Here is a 14,335-nt window from a genome sequence, read left to right as displayed (position 1 = left end):
ATACTGAAGTGTTGTGATTAAATAGTGCTCTCAACTTTTTGTTTAAAAAGATTTACAAAAATAAAAACATGATCGCAAAACAGATACAGTAAATCTCCCAAAGTAAGCGCACTACTGTCAGCAACATAGATACACGTTTGTCTGTTATCTGAGGACCTCTACTGGTCAATGAGAGAATTAACATCAGTGGTACAAAAGAGTATCTACAGCGCAATCTGTTGAAAAATACAATCCTTTATTCAACATACACAAAGTTACATGTCTGTTTGTGAGTTCCTTTACTGAGCATAGTAATAGGGATGGTACATTATTGGCCTACAGAAATGTAAAAAAAAAAATACTTTGAAAATGTTGTGTAGAAAAGTTGTATATAAAATGTGTCTCATCGTTGAATAATAGACAATAATAGCCCTTTCAAAATATATTTACAATAAACTAAATGGTGAAACAAGTCAACAGCTTCAATGCTGTTAGAATATGTACAACTAAATAGCTCAATGGGCCCGTGTGCAGATAATAAATGCTCATTTTATATAAGTTAAATATACTTACGCAAAAAAGTAATTTGGTATGAGCATGTTATCCCTTACATATTTCCTCTTTTCATAGCAAACCCTCCCCCATCAAGTTATCTGTAACTTTGGTCATTTTTGGGAAAACCCATTGTGCAATTTAACTGTATTTCAGAGAAAGTCCAAAATGACGTGCTCTTCCTCTTCTCGATTAAAATGATGAGTAATTGGGCCATGCCAGATTTTCCTCTCTGTCATGACGATGGGGGAATTTATAATAAAACTAAAAAAATGTGTGTTGAACAGCCTATGAATTGTTCGGTGTTAATTATTGTGCTTTGGACATGTCCTTTAGCTGAACATTAAAAAAATAAATATACATCATTTTATTTGGTCTTAATAGTTTTCTTTTGGAGCCTTTTGGTCTGAGGCCCCAGAAAAATGGCAGATAAAAATAAGGCTACGCCTTGGGAGCCAGTCTAGACACTACTGCTATAGTCATGTGGTTTTAATATAATGCAGTGACTGTGAGAGTCATTAGCCTTAAACATGCTAATGATATGCACTTTGTGCTTTTGGTGCATAATCCCTCTTGGCGTTTTCAGTCTTTTGTCCCTGTTTCATCCCGGTGCTGTGGTCTAGATGTCCCGCTTGAGTTTTTCAATGTTGAAGTCACTGTCATGGTCCAGTTTGGAGAGTGTCTTCCTCACCCGCAGGGCAGTGAGGCGCGCTGGTGGGCTCTGGTACCAACACTCCTTCATGATCTTCACAATGGCCGACAGAATCTGGACACACAGAGACACATGTAATATAACATCTGGCCATCCCGGTAGAATGAAACACGTGTGGCACCGTTATTGTGTACCCTGCAGAGTATGTGCTCTACACTCCATCATCAGGTGTCTATGTTGACGTGTTTTCTTGCATGCCTGTTTATCTAGCGGAACTGTAAATTCAAAAATATGTTTGTGCTAAAGGTTGGAAGTGGTGATAACCTGTACCGAGATTATGCCTGGAAATTATGCCCTGGAAAATATAATTGCACTTGTCTGAGTGTGTGTGTGTGTGTGTGTGTGTCATCCGATGGCCTACAGGGTGGGAATGGAGCCTGTTGTGCAGACTGGGCCTCTGCTGGTCCACACACACCACCTTCTTCATCTCCTCAAAGCTGGGATCTACGGGCACCAGGTCAAAGAAGGGAGGGCGGTACTCTTCCACGATCGCTAAAATAATCCAAAAGAGAAAAAAAAGATTCAGTGTGCCGTTTCTTCTCCAGTTGAGCATAAGTATAACGACCAACTACCTTGGTTGTGGGACTCAGTGGGCGGCTGTAATAATATTGAAACCCATTATCAACCTCATGAGTAGATAACTACCTCAAATTTAACTCCTCAAACATTATCAGAACATACATTCCTCTTCTTGCAAGGCTTGAAATAGAACATGATAGTCCGTTGTGGGAGTTTTGTAAAGTATGTTTGACTAAACAAGACAGCAGGGAAAGATATCATTCCCTGGCGAATACACTGGGATGGAAATCTGCAAGGCCTGCTGAGTGAGTGTGTGTGTGTGTGTGTGTGTGTGTGTGTCAAAGTTATGAATGTCTATCCATCTGGACTAAGTACGTCTGTGCCTGTGTGTGTGCGTGGTCGTTTGAACATGGGTGTGTGCTTGCATCTGGACTATGTACAAGACCGTGCTGACACCAGATAAGACTGTTTATAATTACTGCAGTGCTAATCATGAGAGAGGATAGTAGAGACAGACACAGACTAGGAAAACACTGGAGTGCTGAGAGACATGGGACTGACTGCCTCTTATGTAAACAGAGCCAGACAGAAATGACAGCGCAAACACATTTCATTATGATGTGCAGTACATCAGCTTTTTTTTTTTTTTTAAAGCATTTAAGCATTTAAGCATTTAGTGATCGTGGAGGGAGACAGAAAATGACTGGAAACAATGATGGGGGCTCGCCGCTCAGGGCATTTGTACCCATGTGGTATGCGCCTCAACCACCCAGCTATTGCATTTGCCCAATACATCAACTTTTAAAAGATAGATTGATATATAAATTAAGGTGACCAGAGGTTTTGACTTGGCTGGGTGTCCCAAGTCTCAACAAAGATGTGTAAATTACTAAAATGTCCACATTTTCAACAAAAAAATACCAAATTGTCCCGGTTTTCACCACAATTAAAATAATAATTACAATATTGTTTTCAGCGCTTGCATAGACGTTTATCATGCTCTGTCCCATTCATTATCACTGAACCCAATATAAAGACAAACAATGGTCCTTCCACAATAAAAGATCATGTTGAGACGGCCAGATAGCAATATACAGCCAGGCTATGGTGCGTGCATTAGCGCATACATGTGCACATGCATAAATGTGCGGTACACTTAAGGGTTCTGGTTTGGGTATTATTATAGTCGCCTTAATAAAAATACACAAAGTACCATTTTCTTCCTGTAATTTCAACAAGTAAAAGCTCAAATCTCCAAATCTCTCTGCAAATGATTGTAAAGGCAAAATATTCTCATTGGCTGTTGTCCCCTTACCATTGACTATGGTCCTGCGGCTAATTTCCCAGAAGACTAGGCCCAAGGCCCAGATGTCAGTTTGCTTGTAGGACTCAAAGACGTCCATACGAATAGTCTCATCCAGCACTTCAGGAGCCATGTAGCGCTTGGTCCCCACGCGAGGATTGTTGCCCACATCCAGGTAGTCGTGAGACTGAGAGTGTATCACAGCCAAACCTGACGAGAGTAGGCACAGCGAACAGATGCAACCTTTTAATTTGTCGTGAATTACAAAACTATCAAAGTCAGCATGAATCAGCTGTTTTGTCTCAATACAATCAATTATAACTAATTAATCAACTACAAGTCGAATAGATTAATTGTGTCCTTTGCTCCTGCACAACCCTCACCTAGGTCAGCGATGCAGCACTGCCCGTTCCGCTTTACCAGGATGTTTCGGCTTTTCAGATCTCGGTGGGCGATAGCTGGCTTTTCCTGGGAGCTGACAATCTCAGTGTGAAGGTGGACCAGGCCACAGGCCACAGACAGGCACATCTTCAGGCAGCTCTCCGGCTCCAAGCTGCTGTACTGCAGGAAGTCGTAGAGGGAACCCAGCTCATGAAAGTGTGTGACGAGCCACAGCTGGGTGCTGGAATTCTTGGATGTCATGTCAGAGGCTATGAAACCTAAAGCCAGAATAGGAGATTGCTATTTCAACGTCTGTCTTTTGATTGATGCTTTTAAAAATGACATTGCAACTTTCTTTGCACAGAAAACGTATCACAAGAAAAAAATCTTTTATCTGCTGCCTTACCCAGTATGTTATCGTGTCGCAGCTGTACAGTATTGTAGATCTCGGTCTCTCTGAACCAGGACTGCTCGTCCCTTGAGGAAAATATCTTGACAGCCACACTCTCCCCCATCCAAGTTCCCCTCCACACCTCCCCATACCTGCCTTTACCTGGAAACCGAGTGACAATTACTTTACTGCAAAGTAATAAACAAAACAGGACAAAGAAGAGCAGCAGCGGTGAGGAAGAAAACTGACCGACACACTGGACAAGTGAGATTTGTCTGGCCATCGTCCTTTGGACCAGATAGGGCAGCCCTGTCCCACTCCCTGATGTGCAAAACTCATCAAAGATATCCTGAGACAGAGACACAGAAATAATCCAAATGTGCAAACTCAAAAAACGTGAACATATTTTGATGGTGTTGTGTCTCATGTCAAACATGAAATGCCTCTTACGCCGTAGGTGGGGTCATCTCCATTGGGGACCTTGAGCACGGTGGCATCATGCTCTTCGACGTTTGTCAGCCTGCTATGTGCACGACGGAAGCGCAGGAAAAGCACCAGGCCAAACACGCTGGCAGTAATGATGAACAGCAGCAAAGACAACGTGATCCACAGCTGTGGACGACTGTGCTCTGGGGGCGTTGTGGTCGGCTCTTCATCAGGATACACATACCAATTCAGGCACACACACACACACACACACACACACACACACGCACACGTTTAAGTTTGAGGAACCAGTTGAGAACATTTCAGTACATTGAGTAGGAAAAGTTTGGAATTCATATTTTGATTAAAGGAAACACTAAACTGGTAACATGACATTGCATCGTCATCCAAAAAAAGCCACACAGTTTCAATTTGCTCTAACTGACCACAAGGGGGAACCAGTTACTATCTAGAGCGAAGCTTTGAATCCCTTCAGTACAACGTACTGCAGGATGTGCTCTGAACTGTGTGACTGAGAGGGTCAGTTCCACAGATTCATAAATGTGTTGTTAAAATATAGTAGAGCAAAGGCGGCGAATACTGACTTATGTTTGGAGGTGTTGTGGTGAAGGCGTTGCACAGATTCTCTCTGCAGCAGTGGACAAAGAAGCCCTCGAAGGAGGTGGAGCACTGCTCCAAGCGGTTAGCTGATGAAAAACAGCCCTTCTCCTCTTTGCCGCGCATCCACATGTAGAAGCAGATGTCTCCTTTGCAAGTTCCGTTCCTGCATGTGCCTTTTTCATTCTCGCATGTGCAATTCAGCTTCCCATCGTCTTCAGAATCTTAAGCACAAGGAAGTACACACAGCCAGTGTTGATAGAAAGGCAGGTCTTACATCACACACATCACTATTCACGGATTACTAGCAACACTCTACTGCTGAAGAGATGTGGCTTCCTCAAGGGGGAACCCTATTGGTAATAGAAATAAATATGTTTATGACATTTCCTGGCAGCCACAAGACATCACACAGATCACAAAGGCTGTGTAGTTAACCAGGAGGGGTATTTGGATAAGATAGAACAATAGAAAGTTAAAATTCTGAATGGCGAATGAAGAGGTGTGATTTTCATGGTGATTATGGTACTTTTTATACCCTTTTCATGCACACAGTAGCATACAAGTTCAAATGACTGTGTGTGCATGGAAAGGCACAAAGACATGCAGCAAAGGCATTCTCATAACTAAATGTCTGCCTTAAATAAAGAAGACAACCCACAAAATTAGTGAAAAAGCCAGGACCCCCTCATAACCAATTCTTAAAACAGACTATTTGGTTTGGGCCACCATTACCTAAGTTGATATTTGATATTTGTCTTCACCAGCCACTTATTTACTTTGACTCTGCATTTCATGCAGGGAAGGTAGTGTGCACTCTGCCTGCCCGAGCTTGTCTGCCTTTTGTTTTACAGTGGAGGATTGGTGAGAATCGTGGGACTAAACACGACTGTCCATGTTTTGATTCTCCAGCTCGCACAAAGAACTAAAAGCTGCATACTCCGTGCGTTCTGTCGCGCTAGTGACCCCGTCATGTAATAGTAATGTCATTCATTGTCAGAAATCTTTAATGGAGCTTTCAATGAATGTAGCAAAGTGGATGCTCTTAACCACACTGCTTTTCTACATCTAACCATTAACCTACCTGCATGGACAGCAGAGATCCACAGACACGCCACGACGAGCACCACTGTGAGCAGAGCAGAGCTTCCCATCTCTGTGAAACAGGAACAAAATAATTAATAACACTTAATATGATCAAATCACGATAATAGAATTAGTGTTGTCTCTTTATTAGGAACTGTCATAATGAGAAACCAGAAATTTGATTTGGGGTATTATGGAAAAAAACACGGCCCAGACATTTCAACTGCTATGTGATTGGAATTTACCGACTGCGAGTTAATAGCGTCTATGAGGAGTCGATGGTTAAAGACCGGACTCTTTGGCAGAGGAAGCTATGAGGTCAGCAACAGTCCGAGGGCCCAGCCTGTCTGCCTGTGTTGTAATTGCATTGGGTGGGAAAAGGAGGCTTAGGGAAAAGAGGCTGTAACAGCACTCCAAAATGTTTGTGTATGTGTGCCGAGACTGCGTGTGGCACTGTGCTGCCCAGGCTCCAGGCCTCTCGACTCCTCGACTACCCTGCTCGCAAAGTAAATATTGATGGCTACGCTTCCTGCCATTGAGTGGCCCCACCCGGCTGGCCCGGCGAGACTCGGGTCTGCTCATTGTTTTGGACTGCACTGCTGAGGGTCACGCAAGCAGGAGGGCCGTCATACAAGACTCAGCCTCTGACTGCTGAAGCACACTCTAGTCTGTAACCTGACTCCCAGGTAGCTTATGCTACATTTAAATACAATTATTAGTAAATAAAATGTAGTTTAAAACACTATAAATATCTACTCTAACAGATCTTATGCACGTTTCCTAAAAGCTTCATGGTTTTTTATGTTCTGTGCACAATTTAGATTATTTATTCCTTGTCATCAAGGAATAATAAAAAACATAGAAATGGTGATTAATTCACCATACTGTCCGTCTAAAAAAACACACAAAAAAGCACCCAAACCCTGAGGTCTTTTAAGGTCTTTCTTTGCCATTATTTAGCAACAGTATTCCTATCACCTAAAAAGCACGTCATTTGGAAATGCCGTTGTTTGAAAGGCAGTGAGTTCGGAGCAGTTTAGCTGGCTAATGTGGTTCGGCACTATTTGCTCAGACTCTGGATCTACTAGGGCCTGCTGGCAGCTTCTTTAATCATCAGAGTAAGAGGAGAAAATGATGCTCGCAATCTGTATTATATGCAACACCTGAGGTCTGTCTGGTAACCTCAGGTGTGCAATGGCCAATTGGGCTGTGTGCATTCAGATACACGAGAGCGATGCCAAAAAGGATACAAGGTGTTTCCCGATGGCGAACATCTATAACTGGCACTTTTGAGTCTTTTCCCTGTGTCACTAGCCAAAGAACAATACAGGATAACATGTGGCGACAAAGTTTTACAGGTCTAGTTTTCTCTTAAACTCTCAATCGAAATACATTTTGGATGGACTTTGAGCATCTTCTAAGATCACTCTTGCAAACCATGTTTCAAAGAAAACCACAGGTCTTTGATTACCTAAACATGTTTCCTGCTCTGAAGGCAGACATTCATGTTGTGAAAAATAAGATGCCTAACACCTGCTTGAGAAAAGTCATACATTACAAAACGAACCGGATGTTGGCAATTAAGAGCAGGGACTGTTCAGAAAACCGTTGAGGTTGAGGAAAGGTCGGCGAAAATGATTCATCCCTCTCGGGTAGTAATGTGTCATTCATTGGATCAGTTATAAGTAGTGCCAATGTAACTACATCAGTCTAGTAAAAAATCAATCAATTGAAATCATTGTTATATATGCCACTTTAACTGTTGTGTTGCTTAAAGCTAATGCAGCTATTGGTTAATGATTCAAAACCAAATTTACAAATCTGACAAGAACTGAGTTGTGAACTGAATTGAATCCCTGTTAGGCCTAAAGGCTACATCTCTAGTATGTAAAACGTCACCAGTTAGACAGTCTGTTCCCACAACTTACAGGCTTAAAAATAATGTAGAACACTGAATCAGAATGAACTTAGAAAATGAAGGCACAGACAAAACAGCTTTACCTCTTTAACCTGTTTGGCCATACTGCATACATTATTATTAGACAGACTGATCACTGAACCGTTTGAAAACTACACGTTTATTTAAATAGATTCCTGCTCTAGTCTGTAATTTAAAATGGAAGTCTGCTTTCTAAAATAGGCACATTTTCTGGATTAGCCATTGCTAACTGTGAGTGAACAGCACTGTATGTTTATTTGTCAAATACTCCTATAGAAATCCTACTTCACACACAGCTAATAACCCTTGACCTGCACACATCTGGCAGAGGAACTTGCACATGTCAGCAGCACAATACTACGGATATCCTCCTTTAGTTTTGATGCAGCTAGATATATTTAATAAACTACAGGAAGCCATCACATTACCTTCGTCATTTCATTAGTGTCAAGTGTCACTGAGAAGAAACCAGAGGAGTGAAAGTGTTTAGCATGAATATCTGTGTTTTTACTTTTTACTGATCTCTCACTCTCTGTGCCTGCTTATTTTTATTTGTTTATTTCAATAATGTTGACCTTTTGTCTTTAAAATGCACCTATTGTATACTCATAGCTGGCTGTTTTGAAAATGAGAACATGTTTGAATGGAGTTTCCCATCAAAGTGTCAAATCAAGTGTCAAATCTCTGCTAGATAGAAATGATCAAAAATGCTATCTTTAGACTTTCCTCCTATGTGGGTTAGCTGTGAGGCTCCAGCTCAGCAAACGAGAACTCAATGCACGGTGCTCTGACTCGCTAAAACCACAAGCCATATTTCAAAAAAAAAAAAAAGAAGCACTTCCTGTATCATGCAAACTCCATGTCAGTGGTCGTTAAGCTGTGGGTCCAGTGGAGGAATAGTGTAAACACTATACTTCACCCGCACAATGAATTTATTCCCAGAGGAGGAGCAGCATGACTGTGTCTTATTTCCTCCAGCTATCACTTTTATCATCCTAACATAGGAGAGAGCAGTAATCCTGTCCTCCATCGTAGGAAGCCTGACTTTAGATTCCAGCACACTTCCTCTCTGAGCTCTCCCCTGTCCAACGTTACACCCTCCTGACCCAAGGGAAAAAGATCCATTGTCATCTCTTCCCCTCATCTACATTGCGTTAACTCTGGGAGGCAGATCTCTCATTCCATCTGGATGACTCTGTGTGGTTATAGTGGTGGATGGTGGGGGCATGGCACAGCGCAGCAGCATCCAACAGCCCCTCAACTGGGCCTCATCATACCAAAAGAGTCCTATAACTCTGGAAAGTTACTCTAAGCACTGTTACCGTAAAAGCTTATATTATGTGTTTTATATGGCGAGACAACATCAAATTATGTTCTTTTAAATAACATAGCCACACATGTAACACACTTGTGTTCTATCTGTGTGTTAAAAACCTTTTGTGACTGTCTGCTAGTCCCAGCGACAGACTGATTGTATCTCCATTTCACAGACAAAGCTAGGCTTGGCAGGCTTTATGGCTCAGTCACCATCTGGATGCTCTCACATGCATACCTACGATGAATGCAGGTCTGTGGAAGAAAGGGACGTTTATTCCCTGTGTGTGTGGGTGTGTGTGTGTGTGTGTGTGTGATGGGTGAAGCAGAGTGACGAGAAAACAATATGCAGGAAGGAGAAATGCAGCTTTGAATCATGGCCTAGGCTATAGTCCAACACCTCCAGCAAATATGTCAATTCTGCACATGAGAGGAAAGAGGTATGAACTTTTGCTACTAAGCAATAGGCCATTTGTGTAGGAAGTATTTAACTGATTTACTTAAGCAGAAGTAGCCATGAAACCATGTAATCTTACTTTAAAGAGTACCTGCACACTTAAATGTGTCTTTTAAGATATGAACTAAATGGGATGACTATTGTGATGAAACACATCAAGCCTGGTTTTAATATTGAAATTTCTTTCCAAATTTCTAAAAATCTGCATTTTATGATTGAAAATGGCTCAAAACGACCATTTGGGACTAATCACCAATCATCATAAGTCATGACATAAAATCAGCAACCCCAACCCCACGGCTTCCCACTGTGCATTACAATCACAGCACAGCGGATTTAGCATCTGGCTGGTTAGCTAGCTAACGTTATCTTGCTAATTCCTCCATGTTGTCACGCTAATGTTACACTGGTTACAGAAAATGAGCAGAACAGCAGGCTGGTGGCCAGCTGGGTCCCTGCTCACTGCCGCTAGGAGCCGTTACAGCCAGGAGGAAAGGCGGCCTCTCCGGAGACGGAGACGCTTGGGTCCATGTTCAAAGCTGGCGTTCGCTCTCCTCCCGGCAAAGCAGCCTCCCAGTGGTGGGGAGTAAGGCCAAGGGACTGCGTTTACTTCTTGTCACATTTGTGGTCTGATGTAAATCCATCAAATTCAGCATGCATTATTGCTATTTTCCAAGCTACTGTAGCTAGCTGTCATCAGCTCTGGCTTTCGTATTTGTCGATGCTGCGTCACGGCTTATTTCATCAAAACGAAGTGGGCGTGGTTTCATCGCTCAGCCCCCTGCAAACTTTTTACATTTTTCTAAATGATGCAGTGGGTGGACTTAGGCCCATACTTAAAGTAAAAAAAAACTATTATGCAGCAGAATGATCCCGGAGCATTACATTATCATGTATTATATAATGTGATCATTATTACTTCTGCATTCTTATTCAAGCAGCAGTTTAATTATGTAACCGGTTGAGGGGGAGGTACTTTTACCTGTTTCAAATTTGTTTGGGTTGTTTAATAACAAGTCATATTTATCAGATGGTAATACATTTTAATCTGTGAAAGTATCTTGTAATTATAGCCTGACCGATACAGGACACGTTTTGATGTCGATACCAATGTATGATAGTTTAAGAAATATGCTAGGATTATGTGAGCCAATAGCCTTTTCTTTTTACACCAACACATAAATAAAAATAAAAGAGACAGATATGTGACATATGACATTTTATGGGTAATCAATAAACTTGTCAGTGCTCTCTGGTGGACAAACTACTGTATGTGATGGCAACACTGCTACCTCAAACGAATATTTTGCATTTCTGTACGCTATGTCTCTATATTTCGGCTGCAATAAGCTAATATTGCCATTCTATCGACTTCATTGATTTATCGGTCTAGTAGTTGTACGTGTAACTATAGGTAGCTTGAAGATACATTTTGTGGAGTCGAAATTAAGCAAACCACTTCATTAATTGAGTGGGAAATGTAGTGGAGCCGGTGTTAGCAGAATCCAAGTGAAGTAAAACTACCTCCACATTGTGCTTGAGAAGGCCTATAGGCTACAGTTCAAGGAGATGGTTTCAAGAACATCCTTCACTGCTGTTATTTTATCTTTAGGTCAAGGAGGCCACTTTTTGACACCTGTTGGTGCACATCTGTAAACACGTGGAGTGAAGTCAAAGGTGACTTAAGTGTAAGCTGTATTTACATCTTAAGCACAGCATCAAACACACGCACACACACACACACACACACACACACACACACACACAGAAAGAGAAAACCATTGTGTTCCCCATCAGCCTAACTTACCTGTTTTATACTCGCCTTTTAACCTGACAGACTCAAACGTCGCACCTCTCCCATATCACAGCCAGCTCGAAGTATCCCTCCCTCCGGGGCCAAAGCGTTTCAAATCAAAAGTAGGAGATGCGTTTAAAACGCAACTGGCTCCATTCCGCGAGTGGAGTAAATCGTTGTACTTTTCGGCTCAATTGCAGATGTTCACATCCTTTCCTGCTTCGCTGACGGCCGACCGCCGTCTCTGGGAAAAGTTCGTCCGCAGTTTTCCCTTATTGCTCCAAAAAATTAAAACTGCCCACTTTGTTTTAACAAAAAAAAAAAAAGCGATGCCTCTACTTGTGGAAGAAGTGGAAAATGAGAAGAACTTGTCAGCTGTTTGCTGGCAGGACGACAAAACAGCGCGCTGAAGGCAGCTATCTCATCTGAGTCCAAATCTGCGCTGATAAACCGACAACACCGTCGTCGGTTTGGAACCAGACTCCTTCCGCGTTGAGAACCTCACAATTGAAGGCGCTCTGCAAGTCCTAAGTATGAACGTTTTTGTTGTTGTCTACAGTCCCGATCTAAAGGCGAGATTACAGCTTTTAAAATAGTATACAGCTTTGTCCCACCCTTTATTGTCCCGCACAGTCTGCTCTGCCTGGAATGTGTTCTCACAGCGGTTTTCCTGTTGCTTGCCTAAACCTCTCATTTTCCTCTTTCCCCTGTGGACTGCTGTCTTCACTGCACTGAAAGGAATGTGCTTCAAAGACCCCACCATATAATAACATCCATGTGTTCAAAAACAAGAAGTACTCAGTACCTTTCCCAGTTTGCATCCTCCATTTTTAACCATAATCCTTTTAAAGATATATATATAAATTCAGGAGCCAGTGGAGCCTTTATTATGTAGCCTTTTTTTTTTAACAACAATGACCCCCTCCAGACATTTTCTAACTTTCATATGACATTTTTTTTGCATCTGATACGTTTATGTAGCCTATACTCTTCTCATTGAAAAATCCAGAATGATTATGCAAAACTGCAATAACGGAAACAATTGACAGTTGACATAGTGGGTTCATAGCAAACAGTTGCTTATTTACACATCCAACTTCTGGAGTCGTGTTGCTCTCCACCGAAAGAATGTTAGTCAAATATTCAGTGTCTATTAGCGCTGCTTCTTGTTTCAACCAACTCCTGATGGGAATAAGGCTCTTTAGATGCTAAATGCTCCACCATGTTCACCAGCTTGTACAGTGGGGTTTTCGGAGCTATTTCACTGAAAACAGCTGCCTGCTGTGGCCAAAAACGCTGCTGTGAGAGCAGTGAAGTGGGCCATACAACTTAGCACTGAAACGTGCTATAAAGCTGCGTAAAGCTGAAGGGAGATCCTCTCCATCTCCTCCTTTAATTGATGGTTATAAAAGGGCACACAAGTCCTGAGCTGTCTTCCAGGCTCATGACCCCACAAGCGAACGGTGCCGCAGATTCAGGTGATATTTCTCTGCAGGTTAGTCTCTACAAACATTTGCCAGTGTTTTCACGTTGTCATGGGGTACATTGTTATTCTAAACTTTCCACCTTAAATCAGTTAAATGTGAAAACGGCCTTCATGTCAAACTCTGCACATGCATAATTCTGCACAGTAAAGGTAAAACATCCATTTGCAGTAATAATAAGCAAGTGTGACGTGGGACTTTAAGATGATTTTTGTTTTTGTCTAAATAAACTTCACTTTGCTAAACAAATTGAGGATAACACAATGATGCTCAAGTGCCTTTCTGTTATTGCAGTTGTGGCCGTCAAAGTGTCTCTTGGATGCCAGACAGACCCGGCTGTGTGAAAACACTTCACTCAGCAGAGCCTGAGAAAGATGTCTTCATGTCTGTAATATAAATCCCCCCCCCTTGTTCTCAGGCGCTGTAATCTTTCACTCTTTGGCTTACGACTGAAGAAACAGCTGGAAGCTCTCACATCAGCTGTCACGTAGAAAAAAAGAGCAAATTGTTGTTCTTTTTTTAATCAGCACTTACTTTTCTTTTCTACCAATCTCTGTGATTCAAACAGCCACACTGTCTCATTCCCTTAACATTTTTTCTGATCGCTTATATTTGTTGCATAATCTGCTAGAGTCGAGGAAATGGGATTTTGCTTTAGCAGACAAGTTTTCATACTGTGAGTTTTTCATGAGCAAATTCCTGATAAAGGGAAGACATGTTTTGCTCCCAGTTGGTTAAAAGTAAATTGTCAATATTTTAGCTGACACACAGCTCGTATTTGTGCTTCACAGTGTGGTGCCTCATTTTCAGAGGGCACAATCTGGTCCAGCCTATGTGTTCTAACTGTATGATGTTATATGTTTACAGACGTAGACGGGTTTTAAGTCTAATGCGTTCCTTCATAGAAGTCTAGAGAGGGTTTTATTTTAGAGTTGACCTCAAGTCACCAAGTTCCCCCCCCGAGAAGAGGAAGTGAGCCAGAATACTAAAAATATAATAAGAAAATGTTGAAGTTGCTATGTTGATGTAAAGAATTTAAAATCAAAACGTGAAATTTAACTGTTTTCAAAGAAATAATTCCATCAAATATTTTTGAGCACATCAAAGCAGCCATATAGATTTTATGTTACTGCCAATAAAAGCTAATTGTTATGTAATGATACCGCACATTGGATTAAAAGATTACTGATCAGAGTTCAAAAGCCACCTCGTGCCACTGCAGAGAGCGCATTATAGGCTTCCTTTCCTGCATTATAGGCTTCCTTAAGAAGCTCAAAGTAACTTTGGGAGAGAATTACCAAGACAAGAGGCTCATCCGTCACGCGCATGCCTGTTAAGTTAATGTTGAATTTCTAGCGTGTAAATACAATATATTCATG

General features: G+C 41.7%; 1 protein-coding gene across 1 annotated transcript; it reads right to left on the bottom strand.

The window, feature by feature from the left end:
* Positions 1-214: 214 nt before the first annotated feature.
* acvrl1 (activin A receptor like type 1) lies at positions 215-6,059 on the bottom strand. Its single transcript, XM_076095798.1, has 9 exons — positions 5,966-6,059; positions 4,869-5,105; positions 4,288-4,493; positions 4,087-4,186; positions 3,853-3,999; positions 3,449-3,724; positions 3,078-3,275; positions 1,605-1,735; positions 215-1,297 (listed from the first exon to the last, which is right to left on the bottom strand). The coding sequence occupies exons 1-9, from the start codon at positions 6,033-6,035 to the stop codon at positions 1,151-1,153; spliced, it is 1,512 nt and encodes a 503-aa protein (XP_075951913.1). The 5' UTR covers positions 6,036-6,059; the 3' UTR covers positions 215-1,150.
* Between the last annotated feature and the right edge of the window lie 8,276 nt (positions 6,060-14,335).

Source organism: Anarhichas minor, unplaced genomic scaffold (genome assembly GCF_050575085.1).
Source record: "Anarhichas minor isolate MPS153535 unplaced genomic scaffold, ASM5057508v1 ptg000003l, whole genome shotgun sequence".
NCBI lineage: Eukaryota > Metazoa > Chordata > Actinopteri > Perciformes > Anarhichadidae > Anarhichas > Anarhichas minor.
The sequence above is the reverse complement of the archived record's forward strand: the minus strand, read 5'-3'. Positions and strand labels throughout refer to the sequence as shown.

Coding starts and splice junctions, on each gene's coding strand:
- acvrl1 (XM_076095798.1), bottom strand. CDS start 6,035: ATGGGAAGCTCTGCTCTGCTCACAGTGGTGCTCGTCGTGGCGTGTCTG. Junction 4,187..4,287: donor GAGATGACCCCACCTACGGC/GTAAGAGGCATT, acceptor TCTCTGTCTCAG/GATATCTTTGATGAGTTTTG. Junction 3,725..3,852: donor GCGACACGATAACATACTGG/GTAAGGCAGCAG, acceptor TTCTGGCTTTAG/GTTTCATAGCCTCTGACATG.